The sequence below is a fragment of the Nilaparvata lugens genome, chromosome 7 (assembly GCF_014356525.2).
Source record: "Nilaparvata lugens isolate BPH chromosome 7, ASM1435652v1, whole genome shotgun sequence".
Classification (NCBI taxonomy): domain Eukaryota; kingdom Metazoa; phylum Arthropoda; class Insecta; order Hemiptera; family Delphacidae; genus Nilaparvata; species Nilaparvata lugens.
The window spans coordinates 11,115,768-11,133,110 of NC_052510.1; the positions used below are offsets into that span (position 1 = coordinate 11,115,768).

Below are 17,343 nucleotides of genomic sequence, written 5' to 3' on the forward strand. Positions count from 1 at the left end.
ATTTCAATGTATATGTGTAATTTTGTTTGTTTCTATAGTCCAACTCGTGTTATTTTACTACAATATTTCAATGTGTATTTGTAAATTTGTTCATTTTATAGTCCAACTTGTGATATTTTACTTATTATTGACAAAGCCTATTGCTTACATTTTTGTAATGTTGTTTTATGGCCAATAAAATTCTTGATTCTTGAATTCTTGATTCTTGATTGATACATTTTGTCGATATAATGAATACAGAAGGCAGTGAAAATATAGTTTTAAAAATGTTAGGTTATGTTATTTTTTGATAAAACAAAATAACCTAAAAATTGTAATAATTAGGATTGGTTTCAACGTTTTCATTAAAAAATAAACATTTTACATACAAATTATGTTCTGAAGATGTTCTTTACGGTACAAAAATATTTCTATTCAATTTGTATTGCACTTGGCTTTTTTTTAACCAATTCAACATACAACACAGTGGTAAATATCCTTATCCAAAACTTTTTATTTAATTCACTTGAATAAAATTAATGTAGTATGTAGATCTATATTTTTTGATATTTCTATCTCAGTTTATGAACTAGAAGCTGATTCAGCTTATTGTCGTGTATTACATCTATTAGATCATTCCTACTAAATTAAATAATATGAAAACAATTGAGACCGGTTTTCTAATTAACTTTCAAAGTCAGAGATTTATGCTTAAAACTGTGCCATTAAAACATTTTGAATAAAACATTGCCATTTTATTTTTGTTTGTAGTCATTAATTGAAAGTAGTATCCTTACCAACTTTTTTAGGAGTTTAATATGCTTTTACTTTAAAAAATGATTTAATCTCATTCAAAGAAAACATTCTCTGACTGACGTTGGTCGCAAGCCAAACGTTATCCCACACTTCCCAGTGGTCACATGCTTTTCGCATATACCGGGAAGTGTGAGCGCATAAAACACTATTCAATAACGGCACTGCCAATTCGATAGACAAGTATCACAATGAAGTTTAGCCTTGGGTGTAATGGAGCCAACCATAGAAACTTCTAATCATCCCAGACGTGGGCATTGCTGCTGTTCCGGCGGTACGTAAGCCGATTAAAACCCGGACGTATTTTCTAGCTTGTCTACTAGACTGGGAAAATACTCGTGGTCCTTGATTGTATACGTCTTCAAGGTTGGCGCTTGCACGTCCACCGAGCAGGCTCCAAAAGAGGACGTGAGCGTTTCGGGGAAGTTTTCGACATATTACGGTGTTACAATTCCAGAGGTTAATACTATGAATCCCGGCTGGTGTTATCCAGTACTTGCTGAGATGGAGCGGGACCCGATCCCTGAAATATTTTAGGGCCAGGTTTATCCATCAGGGGTCTGAGATGTTAGACATGATTAAACGTTAACATTACACCTCCAAATGGGCACCCGCTCTATACATATCCCATAAGGTGTGACACGCGAGCTACCTAACCTAACCCATCGGCAAAGCAAAGTTGGTAGGCGAGTATCACAGAGGAGGAGTTTAGCCTGCATTGCAGTGGAACCACTCCAATCAACCGTCTACATCGGTAGGGGGAACGGCGCAGCTCCGGCGGTACATGGGTCTGGGCCCGGACATATCCTCTAACTCATCTACAGGCCTGGAAAAATGTTCGTGGTTCCCAATTGTATACGTCTTCAGGGGGGCGCTTACACGTCCACCAGGGTGAGCCCGATAGATAGGTGGCGACACGTCCACCAGGGTGAGCGCTTACACGTCCACCACATAGGTGCCCAAAAGGGGACGCGAGCGTTTAGGAAAGAAGAACCAGTGAGGGGGTTTTTCGACATTCTATTATGCTACTTCCAGAGACGGAGGTGTTACCCATGGATTTAACAGTATGGATAGAAAAGCATGCGACAATTTCACATGTCTGCTACTTCCAGAAACGGGGTACCCTGAATCCCATAGTCTGGTTCCTCACTGATTACCCAGAAACTCCATCAGAGACTTCACTGTCCCCATGGAGAGTCCATGTGACTAAGTCGAACCATGGACCTCCCATAGTCTTGAGCCTTCACCCAGCCGTACGTCCATAAGCCAGGCTTCTTCCAGGGACAGAGTCACACTAGTCATCATCGTGTGCAATGGTTCCCTCTAGAAGCCGACAACCTTTCCCTTCACTATGAGAACCAACAACCCGCGGCTGGGGGATCCAGTACTTCCTGAGGTGGGGAGGAACGATCTCCAAAAAAGCTTTAAAAAGAGCTCCTAGGGAGCTCAGAACCAGCCTGATCCCTCAGGGGTCATGTCAGATGTGGCCATGTTATGAGATGTCAGACAAAGGGCGGACAGTCAAATATAATTATCTCTCTATATTTAGATGTCATCGTTGCGTTTGAACTGTGTTTCAAAACAAACTAATTCCGCGCTGATAAGTAAGCACATACTAAGTAGTAAGCCTAGCGCTGATCGGTATTAGCAGAAGTTTAACTTGTAACAATTAACATAGCTGGGACGAAGAGGTCGCTTGCTGTTTGGTTTGGCATGACACCAATCAAACAATTATTTGGTATTAATTGATAATTTGGTATACGTAACCAAGAATTCAAGGTCCTCTAGGGTTAATATTTGCATTCAAAACTTGATTTTTGTGAAATTTTAATTAAGTTTGATATTTTTTCAGTGTCTTGACTTCGCTGTCAGTTACCAGCGTAGAACTGGTTGGAAATTGTCCTAACTCTGGGTCATTGGCTTCAAAATCTTCATTCACTGGTGGCCTTTTACTAAAAAATTGATGAAGTTAACCTAAATTCAAACCAAAGGTTTTGAAAAAACTTCATTCAAAATGAGTGAAAAAATAGAAGACTTGGATGTCTATGGCATACTTGGAGTAGAACAAACAGCAACTGTCGATGAGGTAGCTTATAGTAATTCATCACATCAAAATAATATTTAGAAAATATATAACTTATATCTAAGTTGATGAAAAATTATTTACATTGTAAGCAATAATAGACGTTTCTACATTTTTAGAGAATCATGTAATACATTTTATACTGGACACTGGACATTACCTAATTACATTCAGACACACGCAGACTAAAAGCTTTCAAATCTTTCTTATCAACATTCGTTAGCTTGTAAACCTTCAAATTTAATCCTTTTATACTCAATTATCACAAACTATATTTTTATTGAATTTTCTTAATTAATAGATAATTATTTATGTTTCAGGTGAAAAAAGCCTATCGTAAGAAAGCTCTGACATGCCATCCTGACAAGAATCCAGACAATCCAAAGGCAGCCGAAGAGTTTCAACAGCTGACCAGAGTTTTGGAAATCCTTATCGATGAATCAGCAAGGGTGAGTTATTTTAAAAAATCTAGGCAAGTGAATCATAAAATCATTTATTTCTTGAGAACTGCCTATCAACAACTTTAAGCTTTCAAGATTCTCCCCGATAGCTCGGAACCGAAAATTGTTCCATTCATCTCTTTCAATCAATTCCTCCCGTTACCTAAGCACAATCCACGGGCTCCTCCGGGTATCATTCTCAGAAGAAACGAAACAAATAAATAAACTGATGATGTCATGGTGACATGTTTTGATATTTCAAATTCTTGAAAGATGCACTTCAATTGCTGTCTAATCTTTATGGCTTCAACTTTAATCCATCTTCAACTCACTTGTCAAGTGTGGACTCGGTTCAGGTCGCTGAGCCCATCTTCAAGAAGTACCTTGATACTTTGAGTGTACCCAATACTCTGACTATTAAGGTACTCCTTTACTGTTGAAGATGAAGCTTAGTGCACTGATACGCGTCTAGTTTTGACAAGTAAGTTTTAAAGGGTGAAAATGTTAACCATAAAGTTTAGTTATTCATCAATAGTTCACGTTAGGATAAAATCCTTACCTAAAATTCAGTTTCTATCATAATATATTTGGGGTGATTGAAGTATCTGGGTTAACTCTGTTAGACGAGTCTAGATTAATCTAAAAAAATCACCCTATAAATTGCATTACTTTTTGACAACTCTTATATTTTTCTATTATTTAAACACTGTAATTTTCAGGCAGCGTATGATAAAGTTATCAATTCAAAAAAGGCAGCCAAACTTCGACATCAGGCATTAGATTCTAAAAGAAAGAAATTCAAAGAAGATTTGGAAGCTAGGGAACGAGCAGCCGAATCCAAATTCAGAAGTTCGTATTCGGAGAAATCTGACGAAGAAAAATTGCAGGTTTGTTTACATTTTTTATTATAATATTTAAGAATAGAACAATTGAGATTGGTGTAAGCAGGACCTCCTATTAAACCTGGTATATATGAGGTCCTGGACTAAGTCTCTACGCAAAATATGCTCTCGTATTATATTCCATGGATTCATCTAATATTCACCTGAAATAGTATTGATACCATACTTCAAATAACAATGTGTTGACTAAAATTAATGTTTGTTAAATGTGTGGACTGCTGTGATTCAGTCTGATAAGGTTGATAAACCATTTCAAATGCTGAAGCCGGATCAAGCTTGGTACACACTTGTCATACAGCGTTTCAATCCCTCTCCGATCCGATCTCGGAAGACAACGACCTGGAATGGTGCATGCCACTCACATGTCCGTCATGTGTTGTATCCTACCACCACCCCAATGAAATTTTCATAAATATTATAAAAATATAGTATTTGTCACTATTTAGAAGTTAAGCTGATTAATTTCTTGTTACTGTTTGTGTAGTTGAGAAGTTGGTATTGTGGTAATTATTCTTATTAAATAAAAAGACTAAGAAATTGTCAAAAAACATAGATTTTATTGATAGTTAGAAAGACCGGTTTCGGTTGTTACAGTTTCGGTTTAGTTTATCAGAGATTGACAATGGTGTAACAACTGAAACCGATCTTTCTAACTATCAATAAAATCTGTGGTTTTTGACAATTTCTTAGTCTTTTTATGTAATTTAAAATAAATTCTTGTGATTTACCTATAGATTCGAAACACACTCGTATATTATATACGAGGAACAGTGAAATCTGTTTCCTAAAAGCCTCAAGAATTTTATTTTTCACTGCATTATTTCAAATATCAATTGATAAAATCAATTCAGTTCTCAATATAAATTAGCTATAACAATAATTCATGGTTTGTGACATTCCTATTTTCTATTATGCATTAATGTTTAACTTAATCCCTCCTTATGGGATATGACTTATGGCCACGTGCTTAAAGCGGCGTTTACACCAAAGCTATTAACTTAACAAAGTTAATAACTTAATCCTTATAGATTCTATCAGATTGAACGGAACTTGACAAACACATATGATCATCATGTGTATGATAAGTTATGTTCAATCTAATAGAATCTATAAGGATTAAGTTATTAGAATTTTGTTAATAACTTTGGTGTAAACGCAGCTTTAGAATTGAGGCATGAGCATAATGTGCTGAGTAATATAAGTAAGCTATGTAATTCCTAATTTATTTATTGGTTCTCTATTAATGCCAATGCTTCAACTTGCAGGATGCAAATGAAAAAGGAATATTTGACATTATTCATTCACAATTCATCGAAATGATTGGAGGAGGACCAACAGGCAAAACCTAAAACTGTTCCTCGTCCCCAAGTTTTGATTTATATACTGGTCCAAAACGTATTTTGTCCCAATCTGTTCCTCTTCAATTCATATAATGTATAATATCTTCACAACAAAAATAATTTTGTTGTTTTTCTTGATGGAAATTTGTTTGATTTTTCTATGTAAGTGCATTTTAATGAAAGTGCTGTTCAATAAGAGTAGTATTTCTGTATTTGATGATATTTTCTTTTTTCAGTACGGTGATGTTGAAATAGTAATAGTGTCAAAAAAGAAGAAAGGGAGTGCACTTGTGGAATACACACAACCTGGTCCGGCAGTAAGTAGGCTTATCTCTTCTTCTAAATAAATATAAAATTTGGTATTTCATAAATACATGTGCCAATTAATAACATTGCAGAGATCTAGGAATTTTGGTCTCACTGGATACCAAACATGACTGGAATAACATTAATCAATCTCATCTATTTAAGAAATTTTAAAATTTTTATGGCAATCTAACTTATTTAATTTTTGAATGATTTAATTCAGCCAAGCATTAAGCAGGATTTGCACACAACATTGATAGTAAACAGTGAAAATATAATTTACACGAGTTCTGATTAGACTGTCCCCACTCAGCCCAGCCGAGTGAGTATGAATAATACCATTAGAACTTATGGGAATTATATTCACACTGTTCACTGTCACTAGTGTGCGAATCTAGTTTCAGTAGTGTAAACTTATCTATTAATTTTAGAATAGTTATATTATTCATTAGTTAACCTGGGTATATTTGGAGAATCGTTAGATTGAAACGAAATCTTAGATTGTTCTAGTTTATAGTAATTTTTCTTTGAATTCAATCTTTGATTTTTGTGATTGTATGCTTTATATGGTAATCATCTCTTTATAAATTCAAAGCAAGAGGTTCAAGTGAAAATTCCAGAGGTCTGGAAAGTGTCTTAGATGGTTTAGTAAGAGCCATCGAAACAAGAAAGCAAATCTAAAACTTTCAATTTTGTATTCTCATATATTTCCTGCATTTGAATTCTTACAATTTTAATACGATATTCACTTTTGTGTAAATTCATTTTCCAGTCAAATGCAGAAAAGTACGAGAAAGGGTTTGCTGAGAATCCTCTACGTATTGAAATGATTGATAAAGTACCTGAAAGACCTGCTTCGTTTTCTAGTCAGGAACCGATTGATAAGAGCTCACTGGTGAGATACCAATATTCAGACTAATATTATTGTATTCCAGTTACTATTCAATCATAAAATATTTCCAATTCAAGTTTGATTCCATCAACATAATTCACAATTGTTCAATATTTTATATGATCAATGCCAAACTATGAATACAAAATCACACGACTGAAAATCTGTAAGCAACTTGTTTTACTTGACTTTTCAAAGAAAAAAAAAACAATCTATTTGTTCAAAAAAGAAAAAAACTGGGCAAAATTTTACCGCGCGAGCGAAATCTGTATCTGAGCTATTTTTGGAGATATCGACTCAATTTTTTTGTCACTTGAAAGAAGACATAAAGTTGAAGCTGGGAAGCCCAAATTTTATAAAAGAATTTGAAAAAAGTCGATATCTGTAAAAATAGCTGAGATACAGAGTTCGCTCGCGCGGTAAAATTCAGCCAAAAACTGTTGTTAATGGTACACTTTGCATCTTAGAAAATACACTTCTAATCAGTTTTCGTATGTCATTTCTGGAGTTTAAAATCTGCAGTTTTTATAAACTTAAAATAATCATTGTCTAATATATTTCATATCTTGTTGTACGTTGAGTAGTCCTGTCATCTGATAAATTTTATTCTTAAAAGAGTTGAAGTTTACAAATTAAGCTTCTTGTTGACTGCCACTATAGTGATTAACAAAAAATTGAATTTGAAGGTAAAGAAAGTGTTTCTGTCAAGTGTGAAACTTGAGCAAAACGATGGCAATAACAATTGGATATTTACTTATTTATGTGTGTATATAGTTTTATCATAATCACAGGTTTCTTCTTCTTCTTTTGTTCATTAAAGCATTTTGATCCTTGTCAATCTATTGAGATGTTTTCAAGTCAATAAATGAAATAATTCCAAGGAACAACTAACTGATAAAATAACACTGTGATGATTCTGTTATCCAACCTAATTTATATCAATTTCAATCTTAGGCACAGTTTCTCGGACACTGATCATATCCAATGAACAATTGAACTACAGATTTAATAGTACAGTATGTTGAATAAGCGTCCTATAGTGAGGTCCACGTTATAATGGCAGTGGAGAAAGGAGAAAAACGTTGCCGATCCTCTGTCTTGTCAATGCCTTCTATAGACGGTAGCTGATACAGGTTTACAGGTTCATTCTCGTTTAAAATAATCAATTATATTTTATTAAGCGATAAATTATATTTTTCAATAATATTTCATAATGAATTCTCATAATTAAGATGAAATATTTTCTCAATTAATTATTAATTCTACATTGTTAAAAGACGATCTGGCAACAGAGCAAAGCGAGACAGAGATAGTGCTATCCGCTTTGTTGAATGATAGACAAGGATAGCAATATCATTGCTAATCAAACACTGCCATTATAACGTGAACCTCACTATAGAAACCCGGCCTTAGTTTTCTTGTTTAGTTTTTAGGCCTTAGTTTTGATAACTTTTTCGTATGAAGTACACTAGTCCTGCTGGCTCATTCCTCATCAATTTTTAAAAAATATTCTCATCTATTCCTTATAAGTTTTAAAACATATTCTCATCTACTTCATGTACTCTTTTTTAATCTAAATATCAAATTTCTTTGTCTTTTCCACAGAATCCGAAGAGCACAATCATCAACACAGACTTTGAAACACTAGTAATGAGACAAATGAGGCAGGCTGAAGAAAGGAAACGGTTAATAGAACAGCTACAAAAAGAAGAGGAGGAAAATTGAAAAGGAATGAATGTTAGATGTAAGTAATTTATTTGAATAAATGATAAGAGTTTATAAATATGCATTTTCATTTGTGTTTTGAAATCAATATTTGGGTTCACTCATGAATTTAGCCTATCATTTACACTAAGAGCCTACCTACTATCAGTCCTCTATCTATGGAACATCGTCAAAAAAAATAAGAAGAGGACATTTGAAAAATGAAACAGTAATGAATTTATTAGATTTAATTATAAGTTTTATTAAATTTGATAAATATTAATTTTTTATTCGTTTTTCAAATCAATATTATTTTGGATTCACACTTGAATATCATTCACCTGTTATATGCAAACTTGACAAATTTAGTCCTGCATATTATAATTATAGAATTTGTTCTCCTTTTTGTGTAGTTGAGAAGTTGATATTGTGGTAAAATTATCCATATTAAATAAAAAATACTAAGAAATTGTCAAAAACCACAGGTTTATTGATACTTAGAAAGATTGGTTTCGGTTGTTACACCATTGTCAATCTCTGATAAACTCCGAGTTTGACAATGGTGTAACAACCGAAACCGGTCTTTCTAAGTGTCAATAAGTCTGTGGTTTTTGACAATTCCTTAGTATTTTTATTTAATAATTTTAGAAATGATTCCTCTTTCAACCGAAATTCATATAACCACGATGGTCAGTCATCAGGACATTCAGACATCTATCATCAGTACAGCTACATGTACGCTAATTATTGATACTAATGACCAATGAGTTTGATTTTGCTGAATCACTTATGGCCGGTTTCACCAAGCTTGTTCAAGACATTTGAACATGGTCAAATTAATGTAGGGGACAGTTTACAATGAGTGCACTTAAATAATGATTCCTATGGCAGAAAGTTACCATCAATAACTCTAGTGCACTGTGCACTCCTGTAAAGCGTACCCAGTTTGATCATGTATAAATGTATTGAACGAGCTTGGGTGAAACCGGTCAGAGTCTGGTTGTATCTACTGTGAACTTCTCACATTGGCCGTTTCCACACATACCGATTGTCGGCTGACATTCATTGTCATAACACTCTGAATGTCCTATGGCTAATTCTCGCCAACAGCTGATTATCAGCCAATCACAGGATGATAATAATAATGATTCTGAGTGTCGGCCGACAATCGGTACAGTAACTGTGAAAAAGCCCTTTCTTGTGGGAAGCTGTCTCGTCAACAGAGTGTACACTTAGACATACATAACATTTTTGTATAGAATTTGTAATACAGGTTGCTCGAAATTTATAGATCTGCCACAAGAGGGAGTCATTTGATGTTAATGATACACTGGTGAACAGATCTGAATCAAATAAAGCTTTTATTTTGAAAATTTTTGTTTATTGGGTAAGGTAACTGAGAGAAATTGATTAAACATTGGCAAGTGGATTGTTAAAGTAGATAGTATTCCCTCTAATAATAATATAATGTTTTATTAGCAAAAATAAACAAACCATTGTTTTGCAATAAATTAATTTTGAGTCCAACAAACATTTTATTTCGCAGCATCTACACTGCGTGTTACCAATACACTGTGCCCATCTTCTTCTCTTCTACTTCAATATGTTCAAATTGGTTGTCCTGATTACCGTACATGCATTGATAGTCACTGTTTACTACTTTTCACAATGCTTTGTACGGTTTCGGTTCAAGTTGCTGTTACCGTACTCTGTTAAAATGAATAATTATTTATTTTAAGTTTTTGAAAACATTGAACACCGAATAGGCTGTTTGTATGACCTGTAACATAAATAATTGCAAGGTTTTCGTTATTTAAAAGTTGAACTAGTGTTTTGAACTTTCACATAAGTTTATTCAACTTACATATTTTAAATCAATATTTATTTGTGATCTAAAATTCATAATTATAAAAGCTTCTTCATACTTTTAAAATGTTATTCATGCTTTCAACGATGTTTTTGAGAAGATCATATATAGCGCTATGGTGAAGGTTTTTAGTGAGTTTTGATTGCCTAATTTATACTGTTACATATACACTATTGTTCTATTAACTAGGCCTATTTTATAAGTAATGAATTAATAAACAAACCTGTATAAACGTATCAAGATTAATCTCATAGAGTCCAGCTGCCATGAGCAGAAACTTGGAGGCAGTTTGGATTTGGAAGATATTTAGAATTTTCTTTTGACTAGAATTGAAGCCATACCAGTTGATACTGTACAAACTTTTCTGAATCTGACGACTCTGGAAAATAAAATACCCTATATGTATAGTTTATTGAAAAGGCCATCAAAACTGATTTTTTGGTTAATGAGTTGAATAATTTGACTGAGATACTGTAGAGTTTCAAAAAAAAACTGTTAAATGTATCCTGCAGCAAGAATACATTTATACAGTGGCTGTTTTTTATGAAATTGATTTTTGTATGTATGAATTGTGAAAATGGTTTTGTAAATAACTTTAGGCTATATTGTATTGTTTTTATGCTTGAAATTGTGTATAATATATATTATGACGATTGACCATACATTTTGTTAAATGTCTTATGTCAATAAAGTAATTTTATTTCTATTTACTGATTATTAATTATACCGTACTGAATGATTAAAAATTATTCAACCGTAAAGAAGAAACCAAAATGATTTTGAACAAATAGCAAATTTTATAATAATAATAGGTACTTATGTGGTTAGTCCTATATCAGACTCAAATTTTGACAACATTAATAACAAAAGGAGAAAATCCATTATTAATTGATATTCCAATACAAGTATACTGTACAATTATTGTAAACCTGTTTTTCCAATATACCTCTTCGATTAGCATAGACCCACAATAAGTGTAGATAAAAATGTTCACTACTTCGATACTGAAAATCAAGCAGAACTTGGCACCATCAAATGTTAGAAGAGAATCAATCTGGAAAATTAATAAATTATTATAATGAATGAATAAAAATAATGTATCAATATAATTTTATTCAGCCATGTACAAGTGATTCAAAGTAGAAGTTACTATAGGCTGTGATCCAATCAATCTGTTTGCCTTTCAACTTCATGTTGAGAAAGAGGCTGAATGTAAATCAAGCATCATATTACATCACCGACCTTTATTTGCTTTTCACGTTTTAAAGCCAGTGAATTCCATAGAGGATATTGTTGTCCCATTCCACTTCCTTCTATAGTAGATAAGCATTGAGTATAGATAAAATGTAACTTACTCAAAACTTTGAACCCAAAACCTCTTGTTTTCCAAAATTATATAAAAACAATCTGCTATTTGTTGTAGTTGAGACCGACTAATTAATCCTTTTCTCTACTATACAAACTTTATGAAATGCATCAGCTTATATTGTATATTTATTTATTTCAGAACATAAAGGTGCGTACAGATATACGCGCCGCGAACATGAGCAATTCACTTTTAATCAGCTGACTATATCTGTATTTTTACAGAAACGGTAAGATACAGATATAAAAAACTTGGCATCAGCTGATTAAAAGTGAATTGCTCATGTTCGCGGTGCGTATATCTGTACGCACCTTAATATATAAGAGTGGTACAGAGTGATAACCAAATTCACTTGATAAAAACAATTATTAAAACAAATTATTGATAAAAACAATCAATATATAGTCCAGTCACTATATACATTGGTGTATGCAATTTATATTGTAGTTCTGAATTTTAAATATATTATTTGGGTACATAAGAGAAGTCCAGAACCAATTTCTTCATACAAAATTTTCCTTGTGCTAGATACAGAGTGGCCCAAAAACCTCGTATTTTCGTCTCATTTTCCAGTTTTCAGCTATTTCTGCCAAATCTCGTAATCGGACAGAAAAATTTGCTCCAGCCTTTTTTCAGTTTATGAAACTCTTAATAAAATGAGATCATTCGGAACTCTCTATGTCTAATGAGTACTGAGTTATGATTTTTCAAAAATGAGTGAAATTTGAAGAAAAAATCGATTTTGATGAATTTTAGTTTTTGATCAACAATATCTTCCGATTATTACCATTTAGATCTATATAATTCAAAATCCATCTGGGCGTATTTTTGTGCTCTACAATCTAAGATTAGGTAGAGCGCTCTATCTCATAAAGATTTCCAGGTACACCTGACAACAATGCTCCTTGTATTTGGAAAAACACCTAATTTTCAGCTTCAACCATCATCACCAACTATAATGTCCTCACATTGATATTTCGCACAATGATATAAGTTCATGAGATTATTTTCTATGAGACTCACCCGTTAGATGCACTTCATTTCAGTATTTCCTAGTGCAGAGGCACTATCTACTATCATAGAGAAACAATAGCATAAGTAGATATCCCATGGTATAGGGCGTTTATGTCGTAACTTCTACTGTTATCTCAAGCTGATGGTCTATGTAGTTCTTTCCTGTGAAGCTTTATGACGCTGGTAGTCTCTCATAACTCTCACCCCAACAAAACAGTAAAAATCGACAGTAATCGGCTTGAGATAACAGTAAAAGTTGCGACATAAACGCCCTATACCATGGGATATTTACTCACGCTATTGTTTCTCTTTGGTACTATGTACTCAAATAATATATTTAAAAATCAGAACTACAGTATAAATTGCAAGCACACCTCCTTTTTTTGTCTATATTGACTGGACTAATATTACAGCAAATCAATATTAAATGGACAAAATAAATTAGACAAAGCAATATTACTAAGAATACCCTACTAAAATGAATACGGTAACTACAATTTAAGAAGAAAAACCATAGAGGATATAAGTCTCAATGACAAATTACACAAACTGAATCTATACTAAGACTACCATGAAAAATTACTCTACAAAGCTCAGAATATTATTAAATAATTGAAAGTTTATGCAGAACAATATGAATGTGACAATAATAATAAATAAACTTATTATTTACTCTTGTCAAAAGGAGAGATATAGTAACAATGGTCAGCATATTCACTGTCAGCATTAGTCCAAAAACAAAGGAGCTGGACTCTTGAAATGTGTCGAAAAACCTACAATAGGAAAGAATTAACTTCTATTAAACTTAATGATAAGTAACAAGTTTTTCATTTAGTTCAACATTCGTTTTTTAATATAAGAATACCATTATCAGTCTGACATTGCATTAACACTCTTGTTTTATGTAGCCTACTTATTTCATACTGTACATAAATGTACTGAGTGCCTGATAAGACACCATTGAGAATTTCATACTTTGTATTAACTTTTTTATCATACAACAATGTAAGTTTAATCCATAAAATAATTTTGTCAAAACACATTGTTTTAAACAATGACCAGCATTTCAGATATATACTATTTTATATCACAACCCTATAGATATTTCACGTGAACCCACACAAAATTATAGTGGCCTTTATAATGTAACGTATGAAATCTGCCAGAGTTTACACAAATATGTACATGTTATCTACCAGTTGTTCACTTTAAATTCAATTATAGGAGCCAACATTTTATGCTGGATGTGGTTTTCAAGTGTGTTTTGACTAAAACGGATGCTTTGATGAATCATAGAGAACACATTGGTACCCTAATCTATTATTTTTCTATGATTCAACAAATAGTGTGAAGTAAATTGTTAATAGAATAATTAATATAATAAATCTATATATATAAAAAAGCGAAATGGCACTCACTCACTGACTGACTGACTGACTCAATCACTCACTCGCAGAACTAAAAATGTACCGGACCAAAAACGTTCAAATTTGGTAGGTATGTTCAGAAGGACTTTAGAGGCGCACTAAGAACGGATTTGAAAAAAAATCCAAAGATACGCCCAAAATCAGCGTTTTTCTCAGCTTTTTTGCGTTTTCTCAGTACTCTAACTTTCTGATGGAATGAAGCATGCTCAAATGAAAAATGCAGGCGAGCGAAGCGAGCCCGCTGATCTCATTTTCGGACGATCCAGTCGGGGGTCCAGGGGGCGGAGCCCCCTGGCTAGACAGATACGGCGAGCGAAGCGAGCCTGACGGCTAGTAAGGTGTATATGACTCCTATAGTGTATAACTTTTCAGAAACGCTAATTTAGATGTACATCAAAACACTTATCTTGTTCTTCACCAGACCAAGATAGATATTTTATATCAAAATAAAATACTTTATCTATACTTGAAGAACTTTAAATTAAATTTTTAATCGTGAACACAGAAATTTTATAAATGAACAAGAAAAATGAATACGTTATTAAAGTTTGTATAGTCTAAACAGAAAACTGTTTACTTAGACTATAATGATAATAATCATATGGTAACAGAAGCGGGGTCTGATAGCCAGCAGTAAGTACCAAATTCATGCAATCTTGGGTGAACCTACAGTTACTGTATGAAGATTTATATAAATAGTAACTGTATCTGGTTCACAAAACTTAGAAACACAAAAAATTGTAAAAGAGTCACAATGCAATACTCAAATAATGAAACTAAATTATAATTATTTATAGGAACTATAAGTTAATTCAGGGAACAAAATTGCTTGATGCTGATATAGTATTACTCAAAAATCTGATGAAAACAACTACTTATATTAGACGTATTTTATACTAATTTTATTGCGTCTAAAATTTGATAGTTTATAAGAGAAATATTAACAACTTGACTGTTAATTAATAGGTACTCACTCTCTGATCTTCAAATAATGGAGAATCGGTGCTTTCAAGGACTCAGTTATACAATAATTATCCTCAGCTTGTTTCTCAATAGTTTCTAATGTTGAATTACACTGTTCCATTTTAATTGATTTGTCTTTCAGTAGTTGCAGTCTTTCATCGTGTTTTTGTAAGGCGAAACACAAAATCCTGATTTGAATTATCAATTCCATGTAGAAATAGAAGATGGTCGAAATGTAAACCAATAATATAACCAGAAGGTTCGAGGCGAAACCTAACATTAGAGTGTAGATAAATGTGAACCCTGCAACAGTTCTTGAATTGAAGGGACTCCACACGGAAAGTGGTAAGTAAACATTGAAGGCAGTATCGTCTGTTTTTTGCTGCTCGTTGAAATACAATCGCGCTAACGGTATCACCACCATAACCATGAACACATTCACGAATATGCCAGGTATGGCAATTCTGAAAAACCATTTCATATTATTCTTGGACAACGCCCTCAATCTCTCCGATTCCCTTCTCACAGACTCACACTCATAATCGTAGAAATCATCTTTACAGAGAGACAGCAGTCTGTACCATACATTTCGCATCTTGCGTATTACATGGAAGTCGTTCAAATTGATCATGACCGCAAGCAGTAATAGGTAGGCATGAGCTGCTTCAAAAACTATGAAAATGTCGTCCAATTGCTTGTAAATTGATACAATTCCAGTTATGAGAAAGTAGGCTCCTATTATTTCGGTTGAAATGAGAGTGATTATTGTATAGTATTTCCAGAAGCCACTCGGGTAGAATACAAGCAATGAGAATCGATAGAGCCTGATGTTTGCCCGTTCAAGTCCGCTGACGATGTTTTCAAATTTCTCGATTTGGTCTTCTTGCTCCTCGGACATGGTTCTTGTATATTTCAGTCAAAGTAACAATAATTTTTATTGTTGAATACTTACCATAGTATTAACTAAACTTGAACACTGAATAATTTTGGAGATAAACTATAAACACATATAGAAATAAGAGGTAGCATTTGAAGATGAATAATTTTGGAGATAAACTATAAACACATATAAACAAGAGGTAGCATATTATGAATAAAGAATTCAATACAATATATTGATTTGAAAATTAAACTACTGTTTATGATATTTAGCTTATCTTTAAACATGTAGGCTATGATAAATTATTATAATAGAGGTACCGTAATGAATTATAGTAATTTACTATTTTAAATTATAGTAGAAGAGAGTAAACAACGCCAAGAAGCCTGAATACTAGAAAATAATAATTAGTTGTAAAGGAGATTCAATCAAATATATTTTACAATACCTAGTTTTAAAGGCTTATATTATTCTTAAAACTCATACAGTTGGAGTTAAGTTTTGAGCTCTCTATATTGAGAGAATGAAGAATTATCCTTGAATAAAAAAATCAATTCTCTACCTGTCTAAGAGATGATATTATGAACAATATTCTTTTAAAAATGGCAACATACTATATACAGTATTAGTTTTTAAAAATTAACTTAATTATTATCATTACTGTACCGGTACGTTACCTAAAATAATTATTATCAAAGATTAATTTCTGTAATATAGGTATACAACTCTGTGCTGATACACAAATAAAATGCTAAGGTATTGTATGAGCTTATGCTATAGTTCACAATTGAATTTCCAGTCAAATAATATATTGTAAATATATCCATATAAATAATAATTGTATATAGGTAGGTAGTAGTTTTATCTTCCTAAATCACGTTTACACCGCCAGGTTCCTGAGAATTCAGGGTACAGTAAGCTGATCTCCAGAAGTGGAGGAAATCAAGTTATAGTATTAAACGATAAACTTCTCACATAAACACATTTCCCAAAATGAAAGCATTTGGGAATTGTAAATCGCAAAAAGAGTCCAATTTCCAATGCAGGAAGACCTTGCAAAACGTCAAAATACCAGCGTTCTCTTTAGATTTTCATGTGAGAATTCCCAGAGACTCGACAATTCCAACGCAGAGACTATATCTAGCAATGGGTCTTCTACACAGAATTATTCAAATCCACAGCTACTCTATCAGTTTTTAACTTGAACTTCTGAACTCTTATTGAACAGAAATTGCCTCAAAACAATAAAGGGTACCGTATCGAATTATTTGCTCAAGTGATTCAAGGATTGTTACACATTTATCATGAAAATCTTACCTACAAAAATAGTTTGCTTCCATGAAAATTTTGACGCCAAATTAGTTTCC

At 32.9% G+C, this 17,343-nt stretch overlaps 2 protein-coding genes across 4 annotated transcripts; one reads left to right on the forward strand and one right to left on the reverse strand.

Annotated features, from left to right (window-relative positions):
- Positions 1-241: 241 nt before the first annotated feature.
- Positions 242-8,659, forward strand: LOC111056498 (dnaJ homolog subfamily C member 17). Its single transcript, XM_039431844.1, has 7 exons — positions 242-468; positions 2,645-2,878; positions 3,196-3,324; positions 4,035-4,202; positions 5,647-5,874; positions 6,636-6,758; positions 8,361-8,659. Exons 2-7 carry the CDS (start codon positions 2,807-2,809, stop codon positions 8,478-8,480), a joined length of 840 nt encoding a protein of 279 aa, XP_039287778.1. The 5' UTR covers positions 242-468; positions 2,645-2,806; the 3' UTR covers positions 8,481-8,659.
- A 1,237-nt stretch (positions 8,660-9,896) lies between these two features.
- On the reverse strand, positions 9,897-17,343 carry LOC111056502 (odorant receptor 56a-like). 3 transcript variants are annotated; one of them, XM_039433691.1, is made up of 5 exons: positions 17,294-17,343; positions 13,380-13,479; positions 11,273-11,380; positions 10,550-10,705; positions 9,897-10,239 (listed from the first exon to the last, which is right to left on the reverse strand). In XM_039433691.1, the coding sequence occupies exons 1-5, from the start codon at positions 17,314-17,316 to the stop codon at positions 10,189-10,191; spliced, it is 438 nt and encodes a 145-aa protein (XP_039289625.1). In that variant the 5' UTR covers positions 17,317-17,343; the 3' UTR covers positions 9,897-10,188. The 3 variants fall into 3 exon arrangements, with proteins under 3 accessions (XP_039289625.1, XP_039289623.1, XP_039289624.1); XM_039433689.1 differs by lacking the exon at positions 17,294-17,343 and adding an exon at positions 15,108-15,805; XM_039433690.1 differs by lacking the exons at positions 11,273-11,380; positions 17,294-17,343 and adding an exon at positions 15,108-15,805.

Coding starts and splice junctions, on each gene's coding strand:
- LOC111056498 (XM_039431844.1), top strand. CDS start 2,807: ATGAGTGAAAAAATAGAAGACTTGGATGTCTATGGCATACTTGGAGTA. Junction 3,325..4,034: donor TTATCGATGAATCAGCAAGG/GTGAGTTATTTT, acceptor TGTAATTTTCAG/GCAGCGTATGATAAAGTTAT. Junction 4,203..5,646: donor CTGACGAAGAAAAATTGCAG/GTTTGTTTACAT, acceptor TCTTCAATTCAT/ATAATGTATAATATCTTCAC.
- LOC111056502 (XM_039433689.1), bottom strand. CDS start 15,727: ATGATCAATTTGAACGACTTCCATGTAATACGCAAGATGCGAAATGTA. Junction 13,480..15,107: donor CATTATTTGAAGATCAGAGA/GTGAGTACCTAT, acceptor TTCCTATTGTAG/GTTTTTCGACACATTTCAAG. Junction 11,381..13,379: donor TATCTCTCCTTTTGACAAGA/GTAAATAATAAG, acceptor TTAATTTTCCAG/ATTGATTCTCTTCTAACATT.